This window comes from Ricinus communis, chromosome 7 (assembly GCF_019578655.1).
Source record: "Ricinus communis isolate WT05 ecotype wild-type chromosome 7, ASM1957865v1, whole genome shotgun sequence".
NCBI lineage: Eukaryota > Viridiplantae > Streptophyta > Magnoliopsida > Malpighiales > Euphorbiaceae > Ricinus > Ricinus communis.
Genome location: NC_063262.1, coordinates 2,852,855 through 2,874,667, shown reverse-complemented (window position 1 = coordinate 2,874,667; position 21,813 = coordinate 2,852,855). Strand labels below are relative to the sequence as shown.

The 21,813-nt window shown below is 33.1% G+C and overlaps 3 protein-coding genes across 6 annotated transcripts; 1 reads left to right on the top strand and 2 right to left on the bottom strand.

Moving 5' to 3' along the window:
• Nucleotides 1-1,008: 1,008 nt before the first annotated feature.
• LOC8262877 lies at nt 1,009-6,023 on the bottom strand. The gene is made up of 2 exons (XM_015721996.2): nt 5,095-6,023; nt 1,009-1,762 (listed from the first exon to the last, which is right to left on the bottom strand). The coding sequence occupies exons 1-2, from the start codon at nt 5,531-5,533 to the stop codon at nt 1,626-1,628; spliced, it is 576 nt and encodes a 191-aa protein (XP_015577482.1). The 5' UTR covers nt 5,534-6,023; the 3' UTR covers nt 1,009-1,625.
• Nucleotides 6,024-6,155: 132 nt separating this feature from the next.
• On the bottom strand, nt 6,156-11,734 carry LOC8262876 (B3 domain-containing protein Os01g0234100). Of its 3 annotated transcripts, none has more exons than XM_015722039.2 (7): nt 11,460-11,734; nt 11,145-11,210; nt 10,607-10,638; nt 10,336-10,498; nt 10,043-10,249; nt 7,273-7,363; nt 6,156-7,170 (listed from the first exon to the last, which is right to left on the bottom strand). In XM_015722039.2, the coding sequence occupies exons 1-7, from the start codon at nt 11,622-11,624 to the stop codon at nt 6,407-6,409; spliced, it is 1,488 nt and encodes a 495-aa protein (XP_015577525.1). In that variant the 5' UTR covers nt 11,625-11,734; the 3' UTR covers nt 6,156-6,406. The 3 variants fall into 3 exon arrangements, with proteins under 3 accessions (XP_015577525.1, XP_048232532.1, XP_015577526.1); XM_048376575.1 differs by having other exon boundaries at nt 11,544-11,734; XM_015722040.2 differs by having other exon boundaries at nt 6,156-7,161; nt 11,460-11,733.
• A 718-nt stretch (nt 11,735-12,452) lies between these two features.
• Nucleotides 12,453-20,989, top strand: LOC8262875 (uncharacterized membrane protein At3g27390). Of its 2 annotated transcripts, none has more exons than XM_002523515.4 (10): nt 12,453-12,722; nt 17,570-17,666; nt 17,783-17,891; nt 18,075-18,270; nt 18,382-18,515; nt 18,839-19,127; nt 19,205-19,311; nt 19,438-19,603; nt 19,861-20,309; nt 20,690-20,989. In XM_002523515.4, exons 2-10 carry the CDS (start codon nt 17,576-17,578, stop codon nt 20,844-20,846), a joined length of 1,698 nt encoding a protein of 565 aa, XP_002523561.3. In that variant the 5' UTR covers nt 12,453-12,722; nt 17,570-17,575; the 3' UTR covers nt 20,847-20,989. The 2 variants fall into 2 exon arrangements, with proteins under 2 accessions (XP_002523561.3, XP_048232531.1); XM_048376574.1 differs by lacking the exon at nt 12,453-12,722 and adding an exon at nt 12,864-12,874.
• The last annotated feature ends 824 nt before the right edge of the window (nt 20,990-21,813 follow it).

The window sequence follows — 21,813 nt, the reverse complement described above, 5'->3', positions numbered from 1 at the left end:
ACAAGAACATCTGAAGGAAGGTAGGATGCGCTAACCTGTTCAATTTCCTCTGCTAAAGATGGATAAGAAATGTAGAGAAACTGAGGCAGCCTCCATACCCTATCAATATAGTAATCTGATCGAGAGTAGTCCTGCCAAAAATTTGCATAGATGGAGGGGAAGATTAAGCCGAGAGGCGAAGGTGTTGCCCAACCAATTGTCATGCTAGAAATTCAGCATCCATTGTGCATGGGGATGTAAATCCAGAAAATTTGATTTCAGAGAGCTTCAAAGCGAAAAAATAATAACTCGTGGCTGTTTTGTGCAATCGAGAAAACGAGAGCATAAAATTTCAAAGACAAAGCCTTCGTTCATGATCGGGGATGCAACTAGCTTATAAAGCATAGAAGAGTTTAAGAACATGCAATATCTTTAAACCCAAGCCAGCTTCAAGTTTTGGACGCCGACGACAACAATAAGCCCATGAATTCAGAAGTAGAACCTGTCCAGATATATTGGAGCATGTGGAATGATAGGCGGGCAGGTTCTCGTAGGCGATATCAACAAAGAAGCTCTTGCCAATTCTTTCCACCATAAGATGATCACATGTATTGTTGTTCACGGGAAACGTCCCGCTGAACTAACACCGGACCATAATGGCTAAATTTTCCTTCAGTGATTATTGAAAAACCTGGACCAATGAAAAATAAAATTTGGAAACTCATGTAATTAAAAAATTTGAACGGATGAGACGAGTTATGAACGACCTTGCTAAACAATATGAACAAAAGGAGTACATTATATTTTATTGTTTTAGTCATTTTTATTTACACCCCATGTTTTTTCAATTTTTTTTATGTGATCGATACTTGATATTAAATAAATTTTTAATAAGTAATTTTGGATAATTTATCATCTAACAAAATATTTTGTGATCATAATAAAATTTTAGAATATATATCTAGTAATTTGAAGAGAAACAAAAAATAAAAGAAGAAAATTGATTAATGGGAGCCATAACAGCACACCTATAACAAATGTTTTTCTCTTATTTATAGTTCCAGATTACAAAAGAGAACAAAAGGAACAATAGTAAAAGAACCGATCTAAAGATATGAACTACCAGATACATAATAAACTAAAAAATTATCCCATACAGCTGGCTTAGCTTTCTTTATCCCCCCGTCAAGTTGGAGATTGGTTTGGTAAATCCCAATTTGGAGCAAAGATAGTGATGTTGTGACTGAGGTAAACACTTAGTCAGGATGTCTGCCACTTGTTGTTTAGAAGGAACATGAGTGGGAACAAGAAAACCAGCCTTCAGTTGATTCCGAACGAGATGGCAATCAATGTCTAAATGCTTGGTTCGTTTATGAAAAACAGGATTCGAAGCTATATGAATGGCAGCTTTATTATCACAGTACAGAGGAATGGGAACATTGAGCTTGAGACCAAAATCCTGCAATAAGTAACTGATCCATTGAACCTCATAGGCAGTATTAGACATACTACGGTACTCAGCTTCTGCAGAAGATTTTGAGATGGTGCTTTGCTTCTTGGCCTTCCAAGAAAGGAGAGAGTTCCCAAAAAAGATGTAAAAACCTGTGATGGATCTGCGCGTGTCTGAATAAGCTGCTCAGTCAGCATCACAAAAGGCTATGAGCTGAAGAGAAGTGCCAGCAGGGAGAAATAAACTCTGAAAGAGTGTTCCTTTCAGATATATAAGAAGATGAAGGGCTGCATTCCACTGATTTTATGTTGGTGCTTGCATGAACTGACTCAACTGTTAAATAGAAAATGAGATATCAGGCCTGGATAAATTGAGATATAGTAACCTGCTAATCAATCTTCAAAAGCGATCAGGAGATGCCATTTGAGCGGAATCCGAGCTACTAAATTTAACACCTGAAGGCAAAGGAGTATTGGCCTCCTTAGCATTTGACAAGCTTGCATCTTATAAAGTGTCCAAGATATATTTTCTCTGGTTGATAGATTGAATGGCATCCTCTGAATTGCTAGTGAGTAAAACATCATCAACATACACTATTGTAGCTGTAAAATGTTCATCAGTGTGTCTTATAAATAGACAGTAATCATTAGATGATTGCTTAAAACCAAGCTCCAAGAGAGTAGTGGTGAATTCAATGTTCCATTGTCTCGAAGCCTGTTTAAGCCCATATAAGGACCTATTTAACTTACAGACTTCGGAAGATTTTGCTTTTGAATAACCAAGTGGCGGCTGCAAAAATATTTCTTCATCCACATAACCATGTAAAAAAGCATTGTTTATATCAATTTGGTGCAAAGGCCAATTAAAATGCACAACAATGATTAAGAACAGCCTGACAGTAACCAATTTTGCCACTAGTGAAAAACTGTCGTGGAAGTCTATGCCTTCCAGTTGACTATACCCCTTTGCTACAAGTCTGGCCTTGAATTTGTCAATGCTGCCATCACTTTTTCTTTTGATCTTGTAAACCCATTTTGTATGAATAACTTTCTTACTTGGAGGTAAAGTAGTGAGAACCCAGGTATCATTCCTCTCCAAGGCATGAAGCTCCTCATTCATAGTCTGCAACCACCTTTCATCCTTACAAGCTTGGTAGTAATGTGTTGGTTCATAGTCAGTGTGAATTTGAGCCAGAAAGGATAAGTAAGCAGATGAGAAAATGGGTTGTGTAAAAGCTGAGCCTATAAAAGCAGTGTTAACCGATTTGAGATTTGGTTTTATAGGAATGACAAAGTCTTGGAGCCAGCTTGGAGGTTTACTCACTCTGCCACTTTTTGTTGTGACTTGAGGAGTGGAAATATGGTCAGCATGATCAATATTTCTAGGAACAAAAGAATGAGTAGGTGAAGCTATCTCAATGGAAGAGGGGGAGGACTCAGAAGGAGTAATATCAAGAGAAGACTCAATAGGAAATGAATGTATAGAATTACTAATATCAGATTTTAACTGCTCATTATGATTTTCATCTATGTTGAAGGACAAACATGGTGAATGAGAAGCAGAAAGGGGACTTATTTTGTAAGGAAAATAATTTTCATGAAAGATAACATCTCTATTTATGATTATCCTTTTGTTTTCTAGGTCAAGCAATTTATAAGCTTTTTGTCCAGGTGGATATCCTAAAAAAAACACATTTGATTGATCTAGCAGCAAATTTTGACTTATGAGGTTTTGTACTTACAGCATAGCATAGACAACCAAAGATTCTTAATCTAGAATATGGAGGAGTTTTTCGGAATAGTAGTTCATAAGGTGTTGACCAGTTTAAGACAGCAGAAGGCAATAAATTAATCAAATAAGTTGCTGTTAACACACACTCACCCCAAAAATCTATTGGTAAAGAAGCTTGAAACCTGATGGCCTTAGCAACTTGTAGGATATGTTTATGTTTTCTCTCAACTACCCCATTTTGCTGTGGAGAATAAGGAGCAGTTTTCTGATGAATTATACCATGTTTTTGCAAAAGAGATATAAAATTTAAATTGACAAATTCAGTCCCATTGTCAGTACGAACCATTTTGACAGGTTGAGTGAATTGAGTTTTCACTATGTTCAAAAAGGTTTCAGAAGTGTTAAACACTTATGTTTTATCTTTTAAAAGAAAAGTCCAAGTTGCCCTAGTATAATCATCAACAATAGTCAAGAAGTAATGAGCCCCTGTAAGAGATGCTTGTTTGTAAGGTCCCCAAAGATCCATATGAATTAATTCAAAAGATTTTTCAGTTTTGATCTCATTAGCAGAGAAAGGCAATCTATGTTGTTTAGCTAAAGGACAGATATGACATAATTGATCAGAATCGGTTGCTTTAACATTGAGTTCTGAAATATGAACAAGTTTAGAATATGAAGCATGTCCAAGTCTAGAGTGCCAAATGGCAGAGCTGATAATATGTTTACTAGCTGCATAAACTGCAGGTTTCTTATTTACAGCCAAAACTTCTTGAAGATTCCTACTGTAAGAACAAAAACTAGTAATATAATTTAATTCTGCTTTACTAAAAACAAAACTACTACATTCTAGAAGATAAAGCCCCTTGCTCTCTCTCCCTATGGCAAGAATGTTCTCATTCTGGTCCTGGAAAATTTAACCATTAGGATAAAAAGTTATTTGATGTTTGCTGATTTAGTAAGTTTATTGATAGACATCAAATTATATTTAAAATCAAGAACATGAAGGACTTGTTTTAGATGCATTTTAGAATGCAAGGAAACTGATCCTGTGTTGCTAACAGAAGATGTTTGACCATTTGGTAAATGAATAAGCAAATTGACAGGTATTTTAGTTAAATTATGGAAATGAGAAGCAGATGGTGACATGTGATTAGTGGCTCCAGAATCAATAATATATTTATCAATATCACTACCACATTGCGCTGAAAAAACTTAAGATAAAATATTACCTGCATAATCAATGGCACTAGCAAAATTTGCTTCAATGGTATTCTTGCCCTTCAGCATCTTCTGTATTTCTTGTTGCACCATATTATATATCATATTGCTGAGTTCAGGATTGTTGGAAGTAGAATTGGTACTTTCTTCCTCAAAAGGATTGTCAGCTTCTGGCACACTAATTTGAGCAGCAAATCTGTTTTGAGTTCTGTTCCAATTTCCTTTCTTATTGTTTTACTGATTAAATTTTTCTTTCGTTCAGTTAGGATAGCCAATTAGTTTAAAACATTCTTCTCTTAAATAGTCATTCTTCTTGCAATGAGTGCAGTACTTATTAACATCCTTCTTAATTTTGTTCTCTATATTTTCATATTTCAAATTAGCACCCCTCACAACCATTGCAGCAGCAACTTCTGTATTGTTAGGAGTGCTATTATAAATAATTTTCTGCCTTTCATCCCTTAAGACCATAGAATAGATCTTATTAACACTAGGTAACGGATCTAGCAACAATAAATTACCTCGAACATGTTCAAAAGTATCATTAAGTCCCATGAGGAATTGCATCACTCTACTCCTGTTTATCATAACATTTATTTGTTTCATAACATCACAGTTGCATCCAGTACAATCACAGTGAGGTATAGGCACCATACTACTCATTTCATCCCATAATTTCTTCAATTTGGTATAATAGAGAGACACAGACATATTACCTTGTTTGAGATTGTTAATTTCTAGCTGAATTTGATATTCCAGAGGACCATTACTCTCTCCAAGCCTTTCTTGTATTTCTTCCCATAGATCCTTAGCAAAGCTGCAATAGATGAATCCCTCTGCATGCTCCTTTGAAATAGACTTCAAAATCCAAGCAGCTATTAGACAATCAGTTTTTTTCCACAGTTTATATTCCTTAGCAGTTGATGCCGGTTCTGCATTCTCACCATTGATGTAACCGAGTTTATCTTTAGCTCCAAGAGCTAGTTTCATGGATCTATTCCAAGGTATGTAATTATTTTCATTCAAGAGAATAGAAATAAGATGCATTCCTGATGAATCGTTGTTTTGTGAATGATTTGTTTCTTGGCTACTGTTTGAAGAATCAACAGCAATGGTTATTGTATTTGCAGGAATTGAATCTCCTGTTTCTGCCATTATGTTTTAAGAATTCGAGTGTTTTTTTAGAAAAATCTGGATCGAGCTAACTGCTCTGATACCATGAAGAGAAACAAAAAATGAAAGAAGAAAATTGATTAATAGCACAAAAACAGCAAACCTATAGGAGATGCTTTTCTCTTATTTATAGTTCCAGATTACAAAAGGGAACGAAAGGAACAATAGTAAAAGAACTGATCTAAAGATAGGAACTAACAGATACATAACAAACTAACAAACTATCCCATACAACTGGCTTAGCTTTCTTACAAATAACAAATACGTAACAAACTAACAAACTATTCCATATAGCTTGCTTAGCTTTCTTTATATTTTAATCAAATTTAGAAGATAATATTTGTAAAGTGAAATTTTAATGTCTAAATCTCATCACATCTTTTTTATAGAATTATGTTTTAATGACAATTCAGAGTAAATACATAAAATTTTATAAGTCAAATTAGCATAAAAAAAGATCAAAAACCTAGTATAGAAACATCAATAAGGCTAATGCTGCTGGCATTGATATATCCTCATTAGTGATGACAAAATAAAATCCAGGCCACGGAGAGACACTAAACAATTCTCCTCTCAAAGCTACACAGCAATGATGTCCTAAGCATAAAGTCCAAGAAAGTTATAACATTATCTTCACACTTAAAATCCTACAATGCTACTGCATGGTCTACACACATTAAATCCCAAATTGTTACAGCATGTTAGAACAATGTTTACAATGTTGTCACTATTGTCAAGCAGTTATACCATTTCATCCACACAAATTTTCAAGCCACCAGGTAAGATTATGAATATTTGAAAAAACAAGGCATACGATAGATAAAAATTACATTGATGGCACATCACAAGGATACATCACCATGGAGCAAGAACTTCTTCCTGGAACTTGATCTCATAGCTTTCAGCTTTTAACTTGAGACTTTCAATATCAGCACCAAACTTTTCATTAGCGGCTTTCAATTCCTCAAGCTTTGCTTCAAGATTTCTTATCTCGTCTTCTGTGTTCACTCGCTCAGTTCTTGCTTCTATGTACCTCCTTGTCTTTGTAGCACCTTCTGAATCAAAGGCGAGGCTTACAAGCTGGCTCAACCTAGCACGTAAAAATCCAACCTTCATGCCAAACTGTTCTGAGGCATTCAGAGTCTTGTCCCAAGTATCAAATTCATCGCTTGAGGTGGTAAGATTAGAAGCTCTAATGGCATCAGCAATATTAACAGTTTCAGAAATAATTCCTGCAATCAACTTAAAATTGATACCCTTGATAAGACTTTCATGAAGAAAGGCATTTTGACTGCAGCAGAGCTTGTAGTACTTTCTTCTAATGTCTTCAGATAGTTCAGAATCTAGAACTAAACCATCAACTAGAATGTTGAAATTCTCAAAGCTTTTTACATCTTCAAATTGAACAGCAGGCAATGACAACTTGAAACCTTCTAGAACTTCTGAACCAACTTCTTCACTGTCATTTTCGGATTGCTCAGCTAGTTGCCCAGTCTTGGGAACTGATAATCTTGACCGACTAGACTTCTTATTGTTCTTTTGGACAACAGCCAATGGAAGTGACCTAGGACGTTTCCTCTTTGCACTTGTACAAGCTACCGTTGCCATTTCTGCATTATCTTTAATTGTTTCAATTTTTGGCATCCAAATGCAGTATGGATCCGTTAATAAAGACATACAGGATAGAAAATTTTGCAAGACAAAGACATCAACCAACTTGCCTGCATCATTCTGTTTTATTTGAGGATCCAAAGTTAGCAGGCCTAGAGCCCCATCCACTTCAGCCAGATCATTCGCCCTTATTATGTAAACCTGGAAAATAGATGAAAGCAAATACCTTGTCATGGGGCAAGGACAAGCAATTTATTTAGCTACAACAAAAGGTACAATGCGGAGTTCCACATCTCTCTCTCCATCCCACTACAACCCCACCATTCTTTCTGCCAGATTCAAGCCAAGGGGGATATTAGGACGACCATACTTGAGTAAATAAACGTTTCCCTAACTTTGATAGAATGAAGCAAATAAGGTAAAAGAAGAAGACAAAACAAAACTCAGTTTGCAGTAGCTGTTGCTTTGTTAGCCAGCTGAAGGCCAGGCATGGAAAGAGCCAATGCAATGCTCATTCTCAAACATTTTTTTGGAAACTGGATCATGACATGCTCTTTCGCAAACCAACATTTGCAAATAAATCCGCCGACCATACTAACCTTACATTTTAAAACTGTAGCCAATATAATTCTAAATTCTACAGCATAAAATGCACATGCACCATCGCTTCTACGTTTCATGCTTGTTCATAAGAAGGTCAATTAGCATGCATGCCCAGGCCTTACAGATAACTTTTGGTCAAATTTCCAAATTTTTTCTAAATTTGGAACTTAAGTACTTGGAACTGGGTTTAACAAGAAGGAACTCCCTAAATAGCAAGGAAAACTTTTTGTTTGTTGACATTGCTTTGAGATTTATTTGATAGATAAACAGCAGATGATGTAACGTGCCCTGTAAAGGGATCAGGTGTTTGAGCATGATTACGGTGATCTTTTTCCAGGCAAGGTAGTGAAATATATTTTATTATGGGATGTTTTTAACTGGGGACATTAGATTTAAACAACGTTAAGGGTTAATGGTTCAGTTAATGTTTAACAGCCCTCAACGCTACCTCTCTAGAATGTGTTGCATTTCATGTAAGCAAATTCTGGTATGCAAACAAAATGGATCAGATTTTCCCTACATGGAAATGGAGTGAAAGGGTAAGTTTGGATGCAAGAGAATTACCAATCTGGTACTTCTTGTAGCAGAGACCACTTGTCTCAGCATAGTTTATTGAGCAAGCATACAGAAGCCTAGCAGCAACTCTTAGAACAGTAAAATTCAAATGGTTCAAATTACTCGAGTAAAAAATCAGAGCGTTGTAATGGAAAGAGCCAAAATTAACTGTGCAAGATGGCAAGCAATAAAACCCAAGTAACCAGGTTCCACCACATGAAAATAAAATACTGTTATATATGGGAAATTGTATCATCAATATAGCCCGAAATACCAGAGCTTGTAGATTTTTAAGAGCAACATCTTGGTAACAATTATTCATCCTAATTCATTGGGCTTAAGGAACATAAATACATACTTGGTAATACAGACTCAATAATATCATAAATGAGACTGATTCTAGCAAATAAATCATGAATTTGAGAAGGCCTGAATTCAGTCTCTTTGAGGATACCTTATTCTTTTAGCCATATTTCTGTCTATATTCAGGGTCACTAACCTAAAGGAGGCAGCTTGTTATTACACTTCAACAAAGTACTAATAGCCTCAATCCCTAACTAGTCAACTCATTTTCTAGATGATTTCCACTCAATGTATTTTACAAAATTTAGAATATCTCCAAACTATGCAAATTGAATAATTATCTCTCGACTCAGGTTTAAGGGAATAAGGTTTAATAATTGCTCTGCCTAGGGCTACAAATGAGTTGAGCTCGCAAGATGAAAGATTGTTTGTTTAGGTTAATGACCTGCACTGGACCTTATTTTTAAGCTTTTTAAAATGAGCTAAATTCAAGCTTGTTATACTTAAATAAAGCTAAGTCTGAGCTCCGCATATAGTCACTAAAGAGGTCAAGTTCAAGCTTAGCTTGTTCCTAAATAAACGAGCTAAGCAAAGGAGCCTGACAAAACCAGTCAAGTTGGGCAATATATTATCTGGATTCAACTATATACTCCCTTTTTCTCCAATCTCAGACATGTAATACATGCCATTCTAGGATCAATCCACCTTATAGCTAATTGCGATCATCGTTCACACAGAATTTTGACCTCTACTAAACTCAACTTCTGATTAATGGTTTCTCTCTTGGATGATCTTGAACGACATCTACTTTACATTATCCAAGATATCTCTAACCCAGACACTTGATTAATTTGGTTCAGAAAACTTCATATATATATTTTTCCCATGACTTCTAATGTTACGTTCTCTCCGGAAAGCAGAACTTTGTATAGAACATTATCCTTGACACTTTATCTATGACTATAAGTGATATGCTATTGACTCTACAACCAAACACTTGCCAATTGCTGGTAGCAGATCAACTGAAAGCATGCACAGACTTAATTTTATCCCAATCATAGTCTGTGGACCTTTCTGAAGATCATGCGCTATTACTACCTGATCTCAATTTGACATAATTGAGTTACTTCACGAATTCAGAATTATATTCACATGAAAGAAATGGACATTATTCCCATTCTTTTGTACACATTCATTATCAATCACTCCAGTAAGTTCCATAATAATGGCCAAAGATGTCAGCTTGCTCCAAAACTTAAAATTTACAATGCTGATGCACATAGGAGTCATTTAGACATGACGTAGAAATTTGTATGTTCCCTATAACTATTTTATCGTTATATCTGCACAGAAAATGAAAAATGCCTATGCTTGCAAAACAGTCAACAGGGACATAACAAAGGCAAGTCAAATCATCACCTTAAATTTGCAAGGTCCAATTAACTGAAAGACCAGCACATCTCCCTCAAGCAATTGGTGTGCAACGGCAAACTGCCTCCAACCAGCACTCAATCCTGTCTTATACCCAATGTATTTCATGCCCATTACTTTCCCGCACTCATCTTCCAAAAAGACGACCGTGTCCTCACGTGGTAAGTGTGCTCTGCAGAATGGTCCAGGAAGTCCCTATAAGAGTAACAATAAAAAGAATTATAATCAAATATCAAATGGATATACATTTAACTCAGATTCATGGAATTTCAGTGTCTTACCATCCAAAAACAACTACCAACATGTGATCTGACCAAAGATTTCACAAAGCTAGGGTATGTTGATTCTAGATTTGATTGAACTTCCTCTGCACGAATCATGGCAGCTGACTTAACTTCTCCGGGATTTGTTAATCTATCAATTGCAGGCTTACTTTTCCCACAGCTTCAGAATAACAGAAACAGAATAAACATAAATAAAGTCAAATCTTAAAACCCAAAAATTATCATAAAAAATTGAACATCAGATGGGCATTTCAGATTCTGAACTCACCATATACACTTCCCTGCATGACCCGTTATTGCCTGTTCCAAAAAAAAAAAATCATTAAAATGGCAGTAGTATACAACTTAAGCAGCAACACCATTGAAGTACTACCCTTATTTAACAAATAACTAGTGGCGAACGGAACCACATATGATCATATAACAACATTATCCATTTATCCCTAATTTCTTGTATAAATAAAGCTTATAGCTCACATACCAGCTCAAGCAGACAAAATGATCTGAAAGAGACTAACAAAAGGGAATCATGGCATACCTAAGAGCTACAGAGTTAGTTGTTAAATAAGATTGATGAGAAAATGTTTATGACACAAAGCAAGGTCAGTTAAGTAGTTAACATGTCATCAAAAATTAGTGAAGTAAGTAGTACTATGGTGTCTCAGTCTGCATTATGCTTTGAAATAAGCATGTAAGGAGCTTAATAATAGCTTGACAGGCATTGCATTCATCAAGATTTTTAGATATAAGAATACATATCTCGCATTTAAATTAACAAGACCTAAATAAGCATAATAAAGTCTTACATGCTTAGTTTTGGAATCCGAGTACCTTCTCTTGACCTTAACACGCTTTTCACTTCTCTCCATTCCCTGAAATCGAAGCCAGAATCAAAATTACAAGCTAATTAAGTTTTTTGACGCACACAACAATCGGAAATAAAAACGTCATGCATTCCAAGCTTGGCCGGCATGAACATAATTAACCACTATCTCAAATTGAACAGAAACAAAAACAAATAGATCTGAACTCTCATTTCGCTATTCTTTCTCCTAACATGCAGAAAATGTAATGGAAACGGAAACAGACAGACAGAGAGAAAAAGAAAGAAAAAACCAGACCGCAGAAAAGGAAGCAAGAGGACGAGGCGGACTTGAAGGAGATGAGAAAGATAATTGAGCTAAGGTTACGTCTTCTTCACGTACAGATTTCAGATTCTCTTCTTCAAATGATGTCGTTCTGTTCAGATTTCCCTCTTCTGCTTCCATCTTTACTGTTTCTTCCATACCAATTTTTTTTTCTCCAAGCTAACCTGAAACCCCAAACAAACCTGGAAAAGAAAACCCTGGAGAAAAACAACAATAAGCTTGGTAAGAGAGAGAAAATGAGCGAGTCTTTCAGGCTTACTATATACTTACTACAGTAACCACTTCTAATTTTTAACGGCGTGTAATTTAAAATTACCGTTTAAACTGTTAAAACAAAGAAAGGAAAAATGAATCACGATCTTGTGTCGCGGTGGCCTTGCGTTTCCCTTTTTTGAACTACAGTGAGGCACGTGGTTTTCACGTGTTCCGCAGCATTTTTAGCGCCTTACTTTCTAATCTCTTAGCGTTCGGCTTTTCTGAATACGACTTGGACTGTAATCGGATTCGTTGGTCTTATCAGACTTTTTGTTTTTGAATTTATTAATTGTTAGGTTCTGGATTGTCTCCATCACCATTTCAAGTCAGGTGGGCTTCATAACATAATGTAAGAATAGTTAGTACATATAATTTTTCTTTTTATTATTATTATTATCACTGCTATATATGGGGTACAATATATGGGTTGTAAGAAAAATCAAAGAAAAAGGACACTAGGGTGGCTCTAAGGATTGTGTTGTGGGTGTCTGTAGTTTACATGTCATGTTTCAATTCAATATATATTATATATATGGGGAATGGTTGCTGGATTCAATGGTTTTCTAATATTTGACCATGACCTTTCAAATTTTACCAGGTGATTTGTCACCGCCAGCCACCAACCTGACATACTCTAATTTGTCAAGGTTATTTCTCCATTTAATATCACAACATAATTCAGGATTTATTCTTCCATCGCTGAACAAATAAATGAACGGAAGAAAATGTCTTAGAGCTTTGGCGATATGTGCAAGTTAATTTAATTTATTCAGCGTATATGAGACTATGCAGTTGTTTACCTGCGCCTTCTCATACTTGCTCCCGGTGAAACTCTTACATTATGATTTGCAATTGTTTGGGCTGTTGATTTTGATCATCTTAATGTTGAATTAATAAAAGAATATATATTCTCCTCCATGGATTTTCAAGTGGTGGCAGCACTTGCTCTCTTTGTTGTTGGTGGATTAAGCACTTGTACAGGTCAGTTGATAATTTGATTTACCTTATTTTTACCATTTCAGAAATCAGCTTCATGGCCCGGGAAGCTATCTTTTTAGTAATTTGTTGTCTATTAACTTTTCCTTAATTATACTTCTGCTTTCCAGTACCAGCTACAACTGGAACTCCCCCAGGTTCTTTTGACCCTTTTCCTTTTTCATCTGTGTATTATTATAATACCCTGACTGTTTATTCAACTGTAACTATTTTAAAATATTGAGAGACAAAATATTATTATGAAAGTTTGTTCTTTTAACAGTTAAAATATCCATTTTAACACTCAAAAAGCATCATTACCACCATGCCAATTAAGATTTTATAACTGGTGAAACTTCAACTATAACTTTCATTTTTAAAGAAATATCTATTCATCATTGAGCTGAAATTATTACTATTTTTTCTCAACGGAAAGAAAGAAAAAAAAAAAAAAAGAGATTTCTGTAAGAGGCTAAAAGCCCAGGACTCATTAGTTTTAGAGTCAAGGGTGACATGATCTAGATTTAAGACTAAATTCAAAAAGACAATAGAAGTTCAAAAAGCCCAAGTAAGCCCATTTCAGCCAGCCTATGACGATCAGCAGCACTCTTTTTCCTTCAAACTCGAAGCCTATGACTCTGCGCATACACACACAGCACTGGGAAAATAGCCAAATTCTAGCTACAATTGACTTCCCTCCTCACCCCATCAATGCAACTATTATTTAAAAATATATATTCTTTTTACTCATTGGAGTCCTAATGAAATCATGCTATATAACATATAAAAATATAATCATTTTCTTACCATGAATAGAAAAAAGAGAAAATTTTATTATTAATCTGTTTTTTCAAAAGATTTCAGATACTTTACAAATACCTAATATATATTATATTTTAGTAAACATATATTGTTTGATGTTAAATATTAAAATGAATTTTGTTTCATTTAAAAAAATTTATATACTTAAAATATATTATTATTTAGTAAATATATATTTTTTGTCGTTCATATTTCTTTTAAGTTTGTATTTTATTTTATTTGAAAAGGGTTGAAATACCTAAAATATACTTAATGTATATTATTTTTTATTAAATATATACATTTTGCTTTTATTTACATAAAAAATATACCACACATATATTTTTTATTTTTAACATATATTGAATATATACTTTTTTTACCTTGTAGCAATTTATCTAATATTTTATATATAATAATCTCAACACATCTCCAAATCTTTGAGTCAAAAAGTTACCTTTTTTTTTAGGTTTATTTATTTATTTTATTCATCATTAATATCACAAAATCAAACAAAATGCAACATATTTCATAAAAATTAATATGTTTTAGATTCATTATCAGTTAAAAGTATATTGAACATATTTATATATTTTAAAATGTATCTAATTATATATTTTCATCTAAAATATCAAACCAGGTGGTTTTATAAATAAAATTTCGTTTTTAAGTATTATTGTTTTCAACAATTTTTACAGATATTTTTATAATTATTTTATATTTTTGTGATATTTATGAAAGAAACTCTAAAGAAAATCAAAATTTAAAATCTACTCGGATTATGCAAATTCAAACCAGTCCTAACTAAAATGATATGAATTTGAAATCCATAGATATATAAAAATTTATGAGACTTAAAATTTCTTTGACATGTGTGCTTAATTTTTTACACATAAAATTTTTGTTTTGTCATATGTATTTATTTATTTTGACATGTGTATTTATTTTTGACACATTAAATTCTAGCTTATGTGCAATTTTATAGTTTTTTCCATCAATTTATTGATTAATAAGTTTCATTCCTAATTAGATACCGATCCTAATTCTAAAAATTAACATATTAATTATATTTTAATATTGTATTAACTAATAAATAATTTTATAATCGGATAATGATACTAATTCTTTTTAAAAAATAAAATATTAATTATATTATAATTTTATATTAATTAATAAATTAATTTTTTAGTTAGATAACACTTCTAATTCTAGAAAATAATATCTTAACTTATATTTTTAACATTACATTTAATTATAAATTAATATTTTAATTATATAATAAATTCTTACTTTTAGAAAATAGTAATATTAATTATTTTGACAGTATTAATTTATATAATATTAAAGCTAATTAATAAATATTTTTAAAATAGTTTTCATATTATTAAACTAATAAAAATTTAAAATTTTAAAATTAAAAAATAGTTAAAAATAGTTAGTGTGCTATAATTTTTTAAAATATTATAAATTAATATTAAATATTAAAATTTTTAATAAATTATATTTATCAATTTAAATTTATAATAATCATGTATTGGATAAATAAACGACTAATATATTTATAATAGCTTTGTTAGTTAGCTCAGATTTTCTTTTTATAATCATATGATAATATTTTTGCCCTTGGTATTCATTCTTCTAGAAACAACAGAGACAGTGCCGTGGATTTTATGGTGTTTGTTCAAGTCAAAGACTAAAGCTACCATTTTAATTTCGGGAGATACTTTATTTTAAAAAACAAAATAAAATGAAATAATTATATACGATGTCTATTTATTAAATATGTTTTTATCTAAAAAGCATTATTATAAAATATAATTTCAAACGTCTCTTATTCTATTTAACAATTTTATTTCTTTTGTCGGCATATAAATGGAATGGATTCTAAGAAACTAATTGTAATAAATTATATAAAATTTATCAATTTCAACAGCCGTCCATCTTAATGTCTCCCTCAAAGTCTTTGGAAATAATTTTCACTATTTAGTTAAACTTTTAAAAAATTAAAAATTAATTTTGTTTAGAAAAGGTTTATAATTATTTTTAGAAAGAAGAGTTAAAATTATTTATATAAGTAGCAATAGGAGTCCTAGACAGAGGTTGTTAATTGTTATCAATAAAAAAGAACATTACATCACTTGATGAGTAATTGAGTATTTGTTACAATATTAGTTTTAATATCTATCTCAGTCAATGCTTTGAGCAACATACTTCTTTTATTAAAAAATTTCTATTTTGATGTAACCCTGAAAGAATTCTCTTTTTTTTTATACTTATCTGTTCCTGTTCTATACCTCATAACAAAAATTTATCCACACAAAGATGAGAAATCAAAACTTTTAAAAAAATGACTTGAATTTAAATTTGATTTTAAAATGTAATTATATCTTTATAAATGATTTTATTATCTATATAAATATAAATATGTTAAGATATATGTATCATATATAAATTTATTTGTTAATCCTGGAAAAAATCATAACAAAGTACCTAAATATTTATTCAGCCTACACGGGCAAATTAATGCAGATAGTTCTTCTTTTTGTTTTTTGAAGCAAAATTGATACAAATAGTTATAAATGGACATGTTTTATTTATTTTATTAGTGGTCTACTTAATGAGACGTCTAAGATTAATTATTTTTTATTCTCACTATAAATAGAATTATAAATGAACCAAATAATGAGCTACTAATAAGAACATCCTCAAAGTTTGTTAAGTAATACTCAGTTAATAAACAAGCCGAACTCAAATTAGATAAAATTCAACTCATCCCTATTTGTAATAAGTTTGTTAATAGTTTGATTTTTGAATATATATTTATATATTTTTCTTCTACTACTTAAATTTATGTATTAGAATAAATAATAAATCTTAATATACATATGTTATGATTTTTGTAACAAGTATTTGATTAATATATTAAAAAATAATTTAATTTTTAAGTCATAATCTTAAACTCATTTAGATTTAATTAAATTTATTTAGCTTAGTGAAACATGAAAGAAACAAAAAAAAAATTGACTCAACAGCTTGATAATAAACACATAAATTAATCTAGCTAAAATTTATCCAGACTCGGATTCAACTATAAACTTTAAATCATAATTAATGATAAGGTATTGCCAATATATAGATTGAATAAATTTATTTATAATTCAATATCATTGTAATAGAAGATTAAAAAATTTTAACAAATAATATTAATATTTATTTATTTATTCTTTTTTTTTTTTTTAAAGGAAAAGGTCTTCCATTTCTGTCAAATGACCCGGCCACCTCTGGCTCTTTTTTTTTGCTCGTAAGTAAATAAGGGTTTGTCGGATGATGAGTATATAAATCAATAAAGACTTAAAAGATAAAGTGGTAAAAGAAATTTTATATAAATAGAATACTGCTAAAAATAATAGCGAGGTATTGTCTTAATCATAATACTATATTCTGCTATATTATTTGAACACTCATTATTTGGTTTCTCAGAAAAAAAAAACAAAAACAAATACTCATTATTTGACCAGCCTAAGCTTATTCCCTACGTCTGCGCCATCAAACTGTCAAAAATTCAAAGGCCAAATAGATTTTCCTTTTGCTGTATCTTTTGTTTGACAGATAAGCCTGATACACTTTTAATCCTCACATGTTTAATCTGATACGATCCATGATTTTCAACTTCTGATTCAAGAAACTGGTTCAATGGCACATGTCATTCATTGCTTCATTTCATATGATCCTACGCACCTACAAAATTGCAAATAGACTCTCTCTCTCTCTCTCTCTCTCGTTCTTTCTTGATTTCGGTTGTTTTTCTTTTTGTTTATTGCCATTTGGCAACGACATCATTGTGATGTGATTATTGTTGGGCTCAATTTTCTTTTGTTCTTTTTTTTGTCATCTTCTTACACTGCACCTCTCTCTTTTTCCTTCTATGTTTTACTTTCATCATACTTTTTGCAAGTTGTGTCCTGTTGGATTGGGGTGTCTAATCTATTATTTGACAGATAGTATTTTATTATCAATAAGAAGGTTGCTTTTCTGTTTCTATGGTATTCTAGCTAGCTATGGCTTCTTCGGACAATCTTCATGGCTGCTTGAGGATCTTTTATGTGGTCTTTGCCTTCTTTTCTGCTTTCATTCTTGGTGCCCTTAAAGGTACAAATTCTTTGTTTCATTCGATTATATTTGTATTTATTTGGCTTTGACTTTTATTTAAGTGTTTATGCCAATTTCAATGATGGGTTTTTGGAACTGCCATTAAAATGTTGCAGCTTTGTTAGTGGGTCCTATTGCTGCTTCAATACTTATAGGAGGGAATGTTGGGGTGATTCTGGTTATGTTTCCTCCACATGTTGCCTGGACAGTTTACACCCTTATAAAGTAATAACTCCAACAGAGACTTTCCCTTTTCAATATCTCCAAGTACTAGGCAATGATCTTTATTTTTTTCCTTTATCGTTTTTTCTTTTTTCGGATCTTATGTGCTATTCCTTTCTGTTTAATTTTTTTCCAGCCATTCTATTTTCTTTTTTTTAATGTATTGCAATATTTTGGTGTTCGCAGGACTAATAGATTTGATGCACTACTTAAAGCTGCCCTCTTGGTTGTTTTGCCTGTTTTATTTGGTATTTGGTTGGCTTTAAGCATAGCTACTAGTGCTCTTGTGGGAGTTGGGTATGGATTCTTTGCTCCTTGGGTATCCACCTTTGAGGCCTTTAGACATAATAGTGAATCTAAGAAGTTCTACCACTGTATTGTGGTAAGTTTTCTACTATTTCTGCCAATTGATTTTCTGGTTTAGTTTAGTCTCCAGATGTTTGCTTAGCTTGTTGGTTTTCTTTATGTTTAAACTTGCTATTTCGAACATTAGGATGGAACATGGGGAACCATTAAAGGAAGCTGCACTGTAGTTACAGATTTTGCTGATATATGCTATCATTCTTACCCTCTCTACTTGAAGGAGTTGCGTGATTCCCCTTCTTCAAATGAGCATCAACCTCTTAGGTAACAGTATTATTTAAGTTCTCAAAAAAAATAATAACAGTATTCTTTTCACTAGTAATGTCAGTTAGTCACGGTTATATTGCTCTTCTAATTACTTAAACCATATATTCTATCATGTTCAAGTATTTTATTTGTGCTGCCAAGGACTAAGAGGGAAAAACCATTAATATTTCATTTTAAATGCCATTCTTCAGTGCTAAAAGGAGATTAGAAGCAATTATAGTTAGTCTCACCATTCTATTATCTGAGTCTGAAGTTAAACCAAGCGTTCAGTTCATTCAGTTTACTAAGCAAGCAGTCACTCCTTTTCTGTTGTCTGGTAGGTTCATTCATGTGCCTGGATTCATCATGGCTGGGCTGGTGGGGCTAATAGTGGACATTCCCCTTTTCACTGCAATTGCTATAGTAAAGAGTCCATATATGTTGTTCAAGGGTTGGTTGCGACTGATACATGATCTGATTAGCCGAGAGGGTCCATTTCTTGAAACAGCTTGCATTCCTATTGCTGGCTTGACAATCCTTCTGTGGCCTCTTATTGTTGTTGGGAGCATACTTGTGACCATTTTCTCGAGCATTTTCATTGGATTGTACGCATCAGTTATAGTATATCAGGTGGGATTCATATTTCATTACAATGTATTTGCTGCTTCTTATCTGTGAACTTACCTTCAGCAATCTTATGGATGCAGGAAAGATCTTTCCGGAAAGCTATAGCTTATGCGATTGCAATGGTCGCAGAATTTGATGAGTATACAAATGATGGGCTCTATCTTAGGGAGGGGACCTTTCTGCCAAAGTAATCTTTTTCTCTTTTTTATGTTGAACTATGTGGATCTTTGACCCTTGAAAACCAACAGTCTAGTTTTTTGTCATTTTGCAATTTTGATCTTTTAACTATCAAAATCACTTTGCTCACAGCCAGGCCCCGCTATCGAAAGAAAAAGGCGTCAAACTCTTCAGAGCTTTCAGTAGGAGGAAATCATGGGAAGCTTGGTCCTGTTACTGCAGAACCTTCTGCAATGCTTGTGCCAAGCTTGGCTCCTTCAAGGTCTGTTAGGGAGGCAATACAAGAAGTGGAAATGGTTCAGGTATTTTTAGTGCTGTTATTTATGTGAATTTCAGTGTTTGAACTGATTTTTTCGCATGAGCTTCTCTTGTAATTTAGTTTAGTTGCTCTTAAAATGTAACTACATTTGCGGGGTATTATCAATAGTGGTAATGACTATAACCAGTTATAAAAGTTGATTTGCGTGGACGCATATTTATATGTTGCTCAATTGCCAAAAATCAGTGCTACTTTTTTAGTGTTCTGAACAAGGCAGTGATGTTTCTGAAACTACTACAGATATGGGGAGCTATTATGAGGTCATGTGAAACAAAGGGAAGGGAACTTTTGGATGCTGGTGCATTAACACCAGCTGATCTCAATGACTATCTCAAGGCCAAGAATGCCAATGAAGGAGCTATCCTTGGTGTTGGCTTGCCATGCTATTCATTGTTGCAGACTCTGTTTTACTCCATCAAAGCCGGTTCAAATGGTTTTGTGCTGGTTGATGGTGTCGAAATCACATATTTGAACAGACCTAATGACAAATTATTTGACTGGTTTTTTCAACCTTGGTTGGTGGTTAAAGAACAAATCAGGGTCATCAAATTGGAAGAAGGGGAAGAAAGATTCTTGCAAAAGGTTGTTCTGTTCGGAAATGATACGCAACGGATAGAAGCTTGGGATAATGGCAGTTTAGTACCTCAAGAGGCTCTAAGAGCTGCTCAAATCCAGGGCATCAGTAGAAGGTATGAACTCTTTCTGCAATCCCATTTCTTCTGAACTTTTTGCAATTTTCACTTCAATCTCCATTCAACAATTGGAAGTACCAAGAAATATTAATGAAGATTACAATTTAAGCATGATTTTTAATTTTAGATTGCTTCCAGCAACGGTGGGAAATACTTTTTTTCTTTTAATGTTTTATCTCACAGAACGATTCTCTTCGGAGTCAAACAGATTGTAACTGCAAAACACATTCATTAGAGTGTCTATTGGTTCTACTATATAACAATACAATATAATTGATTAGACCATGCAATTTGCTGTCAAATTTCCTTCATTTCTGTTATGTGTACTGCTACCTTAGAAATTCTGACCTGATATTCATTAACAAATGTCCTGGCAGGATGATAGGAATGGTTAGAAGCGTAACGAAGTTTCCGACATACAGAAGGAGGTTTCGACAAGTTGTGAAGGCACTAATATGTTATTGTACAGACAAAGAGGGTGTTGTGAGATCCAACTCCATGCGATCAATCGCTTGCGTTGAAGACATGGTGTGAATTTAAGCATCGTTAATTACTTTCAGATTGTATGTAAGCTCATAGTTAAGTGAATTTATTCTCTAGGTTATCAGCCCATTGTTAATTCCTAATGGAAAGATGATCAATTAATTAAAAGACTACCAAGCTCCATGCATACCGAATTAGTTTTTCTTAATGTTCTCCATTTACAAGGCCCTCCTCCGCTGCAACCATGGAGGCTATGGCCGGCGGCTTGAATCAATCAATCAATTGGGTTTTCAGCACTTCGTCATTCCTGTGGTTTAACTTGTAACACGAGTAATCTGAAAAGCGGAAACTAATAATACAGAATGCAAACCTTGCAAGGCTTGAATTGCAATGACCCATCAGCGGTGGTCTTATCTAAAATTTCAAGTCCAGATTCTCTCTCCGACAAGTCAAAAAATTCTTTACCATGCCTGCTCTGTTTCTGCGAGTAAAGGAAAGTGTGAGGTCAACATCCCACAGAAAGGGGGACCCACAGGAACATGAGTGTTTGTTGGGGGCAGCAGATCCAAGAGATGGCGCAACCTAACATATGACGTTACCCAACCCTCTCTTTCGGATGCTTTCTGCCTACGTCCAACTCTGATGATGATCATATACCGACGAATATATCAGTTTTTCTTTTTATTTTTGGGAGGTACGACGTTGGCCATGTCCATGCTCAATGCCATCGCCGGCAATGTCATCATTCACCAAAAGAAATTCGCATTGCCCATTACAAATTGTTTCCACATTATTTATTATATTCATCTTTCTGCTTTATACATAACTAATTTTATAATTCACGTCGCACATGAATTGTTATAATTACACTCATGATAATAACTTATTTTATTATATGTCTGTTTATTCTATTAAATGCATTTGATTGTTAAATTTTTTATATTAAATTCTAAATTATCAATGACCTTTAGAATTGATAATAATATTTTCAATTATTTTAAACTATTCTAGATACATC

Excerpts from the sequence above, each read along its gene's own strand:
- LOC8262877 (XM_015721996.2), bottom strand. The coding sequence starts at position 5,533 with ATGGCAGAAACAGGAGATTCAATTCCTGCAAATACAATAACCATTGCT. Across the intron at positions 1,763-5,094 it reads AATTAACAATCTCAAACAAG|TTGAGTCAGTTCATGCAAGC; the intron begins GTAATATGTCTG and ends TCTATTTAACAG.
- LOC8262876 (XM_015722039.2), bottom strand. The coding sequence starts at position 11,624 with ATGGAAGAAACAGTAAAGATGGAAGCAGAAGAGGGAAATCTGAACAGA. Across the intron at positions 11,211-11,459 it reads CTCTTGCTTCCTTTTCTGCG|GGAATGGAGAGAAGTGAAAA; the intron begins GTCTGGTTTTTT and ends CTTCGATTTCAG. Across the intron at positions 7,364-10,042 it reads TTGGACCTTGCAAATTTAAG|GTTTACATAATAAGGGCGAA; the intron begins GTGATGATTTGA and ends TCTATTTTCCAG.
- LOC8262875 (XM_002523515.4), top strand. The coding sequence starts at position 17,576 with ATGGCTTCTTCGGACAATCTTCATGGCTGCTTGAGGATCTTTTATGTG. Across the intron at positions 19,128-19,204 it reads CATCAGTTATAGTATATCAG|GAAAGATCTTTCCGGAAAGC; the intron begins GTGGGATTCATA and ends TTATGGATGCAG. Across the intron at positions 19,312-19,437 it reads GAGGGGACCTTTCTGCCAAA|GCCCCGCTATCGAAAGAAAA; the intron begins GTAATCTTTTTC and ends GCTCACAGCCAG.